We start from the raw sequence: 9,005 nt of genomic DNA on the forward strand, positions 1-9,005 counted from the left end.
TATATATATATATATATATATATATATATATATATATATATATATATATATATATATATATATATAGGGGTGGGTTATAATAAAAAGAAATAGTTTTCTAGGAAGAGTAAGAATAAATCTAGGCCATTGGATCTATGATCTAGTGGTTGAGATTGATAGTTTTTAAAATACCAAATAGTTTCTTAGGATTAAGGATTTATGCTACATAGTTTTCTAACTCTAAATTTTGTGTCACTCTTACTCTTCCTACAAAATTATGTATTTTTATTTTAACCCTTTTCTATATATATATATATTAGTTTGAGGCCCGTGTATTACACGGGTAATTATTGAAAATTTTAAACTCTGATCATTAAGTGAAATACATTCAAGAAATTGATTATATATTATTAATACAATTACAATTAAATTAAAATTACATAAATTACATAACTAAGATTACACAAATATGTTACAAATAGGTAAAAACTTTCTTTTACACTACATTTGTGATTGTATTAGCATGTATACATTGTTTATCAAAAATAAAAATCTTTTGTCCATGTCTGCTTGTAACTATAAAGTAACATATAGACGTGCTTATAACTCTTGATATAGCCATATATAATTGTCCGTGTGACAAAAAAGGTTCTCCAAGTACATACCAACTCTAGATAAATGATAATATATATATATGATACTAATAAAAAAAATATTTATACACATAAAATATCATGTCATTTGATAATATATGCTCATGTTTATAAAAAAAATACAATGATTATCTCAAAAACCATATACCTGAACTTTGATGATATAATTATTCTTAGAATCTTAACGATTTGAAATTGATTGATCATGATAAATTTGTTGTTATCAATATTCTGTGTATGAAAAATGTTTTAATTAACTTTATATTTTACAATTAAAAATTGTATAATCAAGCAAAATAAAAACCGAAAATTTAAATATAACAAAATGATTTGTTTGTTTCATATGAATGTAATTATCTGGAAAATGAAAAATACATACTAACATTAAAACCATGTTCAAATAATAGTGATTATTCTGAGTTAGAAGAATATTATAAGATTTAAAGTTGCATAAAGTGAATGTAGTGATTCTTATATATAATTTTTAAAAGTAGAGCTGTCACTTTTACTCGTAACATGAAGCCCAACCCAAGAAACCCGTACCTGAACCCAAACTAACCCGACCCGAGAAACTCAAACCCAAGAAAATACTAACCAGAACCTGAACCGAAGTAATTCGGGTTGGTTCTTGGGTCCGAATTCTAGGTTTCGGGTCAACCTGAAAACTTTTAGTTTAAAATCATATGTATTTTTAGGTATTAAAGGCTAAGCCTTAGCCGCTGACGTTATCAGGATTTAGTCCAAGTTGATTGTTCTCATTCCACATATTATGAATCGAATGTTTATTGTTTATTATTTTTAATATAAACCATAATAAACACTAATGACTAATCGTCTCTTGTCAATCCATATGGAGAATAATTATTATATGTAGTAACGATTTAGTTGGAATAAACCTATAATTTTAATGTCATATATTGAAATGACTTAAAAGATAAGGACCATATATGAAAATTGGTTGAAAAAAGGTGAGGAGAGCTATAGTGTTGACAAGTGGCAAAAGTGGTAGGCTTTTATTAGAAGATATATATATATATACATATATATATATATAACTTGTTTATACATATTAATCTTGCTTAACTTCTGCTCATTTTAGTTTGTTTGTCATATTTACAAGTTCTATGGTTATGAGTTCTAAGAGTCTATGCTTTGGTTTAACCGTAAATAGCTCTAGACCGTAAAACGAACTTTGTTTACTAGTTGGTGCGATATAATTGGCAATGGGGTGGTCTGCGACCACGAGCCCGACCACCGGAACTTCCTGAGCCACGAGTGAAGTGGCCCCCACGACCACGATAATTAGATGATTGCCGAGAAGATTGGGCAGAGAACGCAACATTTGGTGCGGTGGAGCCGTGAAGAGCCCCCATAAAAAGTTCATGACTTTCAGCCTTTGCAAGTAATTCGGGGAACGAGGGGGCTGGGCGAGTCGACCAGATGGAAGCAGAGAATGTTTCAAATGATGGCCCGAGGCCATAAAGAAACCAATGAAGTAGTTTGGCATCTTCCACAGGTTTCCCGATTGCGGACAATTGATCATATAAAAGCTTGAAATTGTGTCCATATTCAGCAACTGTTTTGTTACCTTTGAGAGTTTGACGGAGTTGTTCGCAGATATTTTGGACACGTTCAATGGATGAGTTGCTGTAAGCCTCTTCCAAAGCAACCCAAATTTGTCTTGCCGTGGTCACGCCAACAATAACCGTGACGGCTTCTTCGGACAAAGATGCATGAAGGATGATTACAGTGCGTTGGTCCGTCGCGAGCCAAGGAGCATACAACGGATTGCCAACCATTTTGTCGTTTTGAACGACAGTCAAAGACGGGGCAGGGGAAGATCCATCGGCATGATCTAGTAAGTTTTAATAGGATAAGATTGAAACCATTTGGTTTTTCCATAACAAGTAATTTGAAGAGGTAAGTTTGATTGCAAGCATATGAATGAGGGTGTTGAGTGGGATATTTGAATCGAGATTAGAGAAGGAAGATATGATGATAAGAAGATGAAAAGTAGGTGAAGAAAAGGTAAGATCAACCAAATGTGGCTGATACCATGAGATAATTGTATTTCCTTATCTCCACAAATGAATGGAGACATGCATTTATACAAATATAATTACAAAGAGTAAATACAACAATTAATGAAATACATAAATGAACATTAAGCAAGGGAAACTAAAAGGTTGTAGGTTTAATAAATATGTATAAAATAATTATGTTCAAGCTACAAAAGTTGATGCTTAATTAATATTAATATGTAAAAAAAATAGGGTAAATTTATCAGTTTAAACATATCGTATACATGACAACAATGAAAAACCGTGTCACATTCGGGTCCATGTATCTGACGCGATTTCATGTCATTCAAGTTCACGTGTCTGTCTAGCTGTATTTTCAGATTAGTGGCATGTTCAGCTTTGTGTCAAATTTTTGTGTTCATGGCGTTTTTTTAAATAACAATCAATTTATTAAAAAGAAGATGGTTAGAAAAACCTAACCATTCATCCAAACTACAAAATTACATGAAAAGAAGAGGTTTTGCAAGCACTTGGTCTAAAAGAGATTTAGTTTTTTTTATCCTAGTAACATTAATCTATAAAAATTAAAAATAAAGAATAGGATATATAAAAGATTAGCTCCGACTAAAACATAGGTGAATAACCACATATCTAAACCGGAGTTTAGAAGAGTATTTTCACATGCGAATCGATACTGAAAGCCTTGAATCTGAGCAAGTAAGCTAGGTCTACAAAACAAAAGACCGTCGTTAATCTCATTACAAGAAGAGGGGCTTCACGTAACCATCAGTCAATGTGAGAATTAATATATTAAGTTATGAGAAATATGGAGAGATAAGGGTGTAGAATCTTTTTACCATTTGAGAATGCCACCTATATATAGCCAGAGGTTTGAAATACTATTGGGCTAGGTGTCATTGGAATATCTGGTTTGACCCATCTGTGACCAGCGTAGTGGAGACCGTAGAGGTCGTTTTGTGTAGGACTCACTGCTCAATATGGTTCTCTCCCCTGCACCGTTATCACAGTCATACGTTATGTATAGGTGGTGTTTCCTTATTGGATTGTTTACTCTTGTACAGTTGTTTAGTATTATTTATGTTGTCACCGCGTGTAGCTCTTATCCAAATGGCATCTCCGGATTGGTCTAATGAGGGTGCACACTAGTGAGTTTGTTTCTTTGGTATTTTCCCTCCAATAAATTGGGCTTGTTTTTGGTTTTACACGGTTATCATGACATGGATTCTACCCAAATCCAAGACCATCTCTTCAAGTCCCCACACCAGTTTTGCTAGACTAAGTTTGGTCTATGGTTTATCCACACCTTGTTTTGTCTTTTGTGTTTTTATTGTTGATCTTATAATGTGCCGCATGTGACCGGACGCGCATGTCCCACAGTGAAGCAGTGACTAGCGATTCATCAAAGATTAATCGACGCCTAGCCGGGTTTTTACAATACTGATCATGAAATACATGTTAAACACTGATTTGTTAGAAAGGTTTTAAAAAGTCAATATTGTTGTCAAAGCATTTGGATCAAATATACACATGAATGAATTTCCCATTAATTAATATTAAAAAGAAAGTGCAATTTTGAAAATATGCTATCTAAGAGCCAATATGTAGTCATATATCTTTTAAGGTTTATTAGTTCTATAACTGATCCCGAAAAGTGTCTAAACCTTTAATATAAAAAAAAGCATCTAAAAATATGTTCAAACAAGAGCAACAGCTAGAAGTTGGTTCCATGTGTCTGGAACTCCAGAAACACACCAATGTGTGCAATCCATTCCTCTAAAGCCATTGAATCTGCTTGGATGCCCATCTTTTCTCAACTGAGACAATCTTGTTATGTTGAGCAATGACACTGGTTTTTCAATACCACTAAGAACTTCCTCAATCACCGTCTCAGCACGCGGCATGCTGCCATTGAACATAGATTCGTCTATTGGAATCGTTTCTTTGGCACAGTTTGTCACACCCGGCTCGTTCCAGTCTTCCCCACTACACAAGTTTTGATTTAAATCTTTCAATATATTGATAAAAATACACTTTAAAATAATCACAAGTGTTTAGATGGTTTTTTAAATTTTATGAATAATTTCTTGTTGTGTAACTTTTGTAGGGTACTGTTAAACGGGTCGTGTTCATAGAGGTTAATGGGTCGAATCTGACCAGAACCCAAAATTTTGAGATGAACCCAAACGACTCATGCCCGAACATTGTAGACATGTGAACTTGAACGTAACACGAGAACTCCCGAATTAACACAAATATATGTTTAACCTGATTTTTTTTATTGTTTTTATATTAATACTTTAAAAATACAATTCTATATAAAATAATGTATAATGTTAAACTAAATATAAGCAATGCTTTCTAACTTTTTAAATTTTTAATAATAAATGAAAACTTAGTTTGTGTTTCAAAATTATACATAGTATAAACCGTATACAACATGATTGAAACTCATTTAAACTAACTTAGATTCATGTCATGTTAGAAATTTACACTATATATTTTTTCCCGTAACTCATATGATATTTAATCTTTTTTGTGACATTATTAATCTTAACAAACTTTTAATAATTTTGTGTTAGAATTTAGGAAACCCCATTTTCTATGGCTAACGACAGTATGAAGATAGTTAAGCTTATACGTGCTATAGAATGCGTTTTAAAACGTAAAGAGTAAGAAAACATTACAGGTAATGAGACGGAGAAACTCCTTGAAAAAACACATTGGTTCTCTTAATGTTTACATCCACATCGACCCAATTCGCCCAAGTCTTTAAACCTTCACGAAATGCAACCATTCGATCCATGTCCTTCTTTATACTTGAACCTATTTTGATATAATCCCATCTGCATCAAATCATAATATTGGTAAATGATCATCCATTACGGTAATCACATGTAAACAAGCACATAAGTATACACATACGGTTGTTTTACTCCAGCACGGTACCACCAAAGCCACGTATTAAAGATCAAAACATCGTTATCCTTCCATACATCTCCGCTTGTAATCGAATCTAGGTCCAAAACCCGACCAAATTTCTCCTCCACAATGTCAACCAAGTAGTGAGACAAGAACATTGAAACTGAAACCCCAAAATCCTACAAATTAAATGACATTATAGTATTTTTTTTTTATTAGCTTTCTATATTAACACACATGTTACATAAAATTATGTGTAAGTAATGTTTAAGAGTTGATTATAACCTCAAACGTGACCGATGTAGTCAAGTTAGATGTTTCTTTAGTGATATTGGAATGTGGTGGCAAGGCAGCATGAAGAAGGCACACCATCGATTGCCACTGGTTTAAGCTGATCGAATCTCCGATATACATTATTTTCTTGCCCCTCATATTTCTTAAGAATTTTTGGGCATCAAATCTGCAAGTAAAATTGCATGAATAAGTAAGTTGTGTTGTGTAATTAAGCTATATATGTCTATTCATCATATGACTTTGAGGTGATTGGCGCTAGTCATTAAACCATGGTCACAGAAGTTACTAGGTGCAGCCAACTCGGTTTACTAGGGAGTTGCGGTTACGAGGCCTAATCGGGGATTACTCGTCGAGTACTCAGCGCCTAGGCACAATTATTACAACTATAATTAAAACAACATTTAGCAAAAATGCAAGAGGCAAATATCAGGCTTAAGTTTGGCTTGAAACTCTCCAAATTTACGCATGCGAGAGCCTTGTGCAACGACTCTCCTTTATTATAAATTTATTAGTTTTTCAATGTATACAAAGCAAATTAAAAAAAAATAATGGTGTATTGATAAACCAAAATAATATAAATAATGCAAATAGTTTATTCTTGTTTGTGCACATACGCAGACCATATAAAGAATTTATGTATCATCATCACACATGAATATTGTGGCATTCCAAACAATGACGTATAAGAAAAACAAAGGTATTTTTCTTTTTTTGTTTTTGAATGACGTATCTTCTAAAAATAATTGTCTTTACAAAAAAATAAAAACAATCTTCTTAAGGGAAAATTACTAGCGTTACTATATAAATTAGAAAAACGTGTTCAAAACAAATTGGCTACTTTACCATATTATGAAAAGATTACATGAAAGTGACCTAGCGACTTGCGTTATCAACTTTTTCTCTAGTAAGGAAAATATTTGTCCCGTTGTGTAAACCATTCAATTGGTCGAATATTATAAAACAGTGATACATGAAGTGGTTCAACAAGAATATCGTGTCACATGATGATAGGCTATCATTAAATAAAATAGTAAGTCCTATGAATATAATACATGAATACGTAGAAATGTTGTTTTGTTGTTTAGGTACACACAAATTTGTGAATTTGATGTGTAAAATCTTTTTAAGCTGTTTAATTTAAGATTCAGATCAATATACATTATAATATTATACACTTATTGCTTAACCTTATTTGCATTTTTATTATTTAAATCATTCTGTGTATTATATATGTTCTAAAACTAGTACGTAATATACCAAAATGAGCAATCTTCTGCCACTGACATTCTACCATATGACCATTGAAATTCGGTTGAATTTTATGTAAAACAAAATGAATATTATATACTAACAAAAAAAAACCTCTTAAATTCTAATCGACAAGAAACATGTGAACAAATTTTAGGTCTCGTGAGCAATTGGCACAACTAAATGGTAGGTATGCAAAGTAAATCTATTCTTTAAGTCTCAAATCTATATGTTTTTATTTTTTTGCATGTAGTTCTATATGAATATATGTATGTATGAATATATGTATAATGTATGTGTGGGAAGAGAAGGGATACATACTTGGGCAAGTCGCAATCGTTGGGCTGCCATCGGTACTTTAGGTAGCTTCGATCTGGGCGTCCGAATGTGATGCAGTCGTATTCCTTTCTAATGTGCGGGCATAACGACGAATCATACAAAGGATACGACTCATCGTACACCCAATTTCCTTGATACAAGTTGCACTTGTCACCACCACTTGATGTTGCTCCTGACACAAGTGCACACAAAATAATAACAATTGCACACCAACATTTTCTTTCAATCACACAACCCATGATTACTGATTTACACACAGAAATATATATCTATAATATGTATGTATGTATATATAGAGTGAGAGAGAGCTGTTGACAATGTGAATATGTGATCGATCTGGATCACAAACAGCTCGACCACGACTTAAATAATTTGGCAAGAGGTCAAATCTAGAATTAAAGTTATATAACATTTTAACTTTAATTAATGCAGATTTTAAAATACTTAATATTTTGCGTGCTGCTAAACGTACCCCTACACCATTTTTACTAAATATACACCTCCCTTGAAGTTATTAGATTAATTACCATTACATCATAACATTATTTATATACATATTAGTCCTTACAACATTTTTTTCACTTAATAATCTCCACTGTATATATCAAATAAAAAACTATCAAGTATTACTATTAACTCATTTTTTTAGTATTAATTTTGTAAATATTTATAATATCTTTTCTTTACGTTTTAATAGTATATATATTTATAATATCCTTATTTTACCTCTTTATCTTTTACAAAATAAACCCGAAAACCTAAACCCTAAACCCGAAAACCTAAACCCGAAACCCGAACCATGAACCCTAAACCCAAAAACCTAAACCCTAAACTCAAACCCTAAACCCTAAACCCGAAATCATAAAAAAAAACGCGACTTGTAAAAATAAATATGAAATCCTTAATTTTGTGCTAATTTGGTAATTATATAATTTTAAGGTGTAATATGAAAGTTGGTTTTTCCAAGGAGGGGGTATGACAAGCAATCAGGAGGGGTACGTTTAGCATAACCCTTAATAATATTTCTAAGAAAACTTGTGAATCACAATCAATCGTATTAATATCGAAGTGTTATTAACGAATGAAAAACATGTATAATTTGGAAAGAATATATTTGAATAAACAAAATTGGAACTTAACATGTATTAAATATTAATTAATAATAAATATTTTTCCTTTTACAGGGAAAATTAGAAACGCATATTTAATGGTTTTACACCTCGTGTGACTTTTATTTTTTACATGAAACAAAAACATGTCACGAATATAACATGAAAATATTTGAATTTAATTTGTCTAGTCTAAACAAATTCGGGTCACTTTGAAGTCCAACTTGCAAATATATATGAATTTTGTTTTGGTCGACCAAGCAAATTGACAGGTTTAGCCCGTTAAATTTTATAATTATCTTGTTAAATGTATTTTAAATAATAACCTGAACTAGTGGAGTTTTTAAGCCCTAATTGGTTAAAACGGAAACAAATTTGAACATCAGGTATTTATAGTTTGTTTGAACATAATAATTATATAC

The 9,005-nt window shown here is 31.9% G+C and overlaps 1 protein-coding gene across 1 annotated transcript; it reads right to left on the bottom strand.

Moving 5' to 3' along the window:
* Positions 1-5,312: 5,312 nt before the first annotated feature.
* Positions 5,313-7,845, bottom strand: LOC143602566 (protein trichome birefringence-like 38). The gene is made up of 4 exons (XM_077079627.1): positions 7,457-7,845; positions 5,879-6,053; positions 5,597-5,772; positions 5,313-5,517 (listed from the first exon to the last, which is right to left on the bottom strand). The coding sequence occupies exons 1-4, from the start codon at positions 7,711-7,713 to the stop codon at positions 5,355-5,357; spliced, it is 771 nt and encodes a 256-aa protein (XP_076935742.1). The 5' UTR covers positions 7,714-7,845; the 3' UTR covers positions 5,313-5,354.
* Positions 7,846-9,005: the final 1,160 nt, after the last annotated feature.

The sequence above is a fragment of the Bidens hawaiensis genome, unplaced genomic scaffold, assembly GCF_021521415.1.
Source record: "Bidens hawaiensis isolate Kalapana, Puna unplaced genomic scaffold, B.hawaiensis_p1.1 tig00059170_1, whole genome shotgun sequence".
Classification (NCBI taxonomy): domain Eukaryota; kingdom Viridiplantae; phylum Streptophyta; class Magnoliopsida; order Asterales; family Asteraceae; genus Bidens; species Bidens hawaiensis.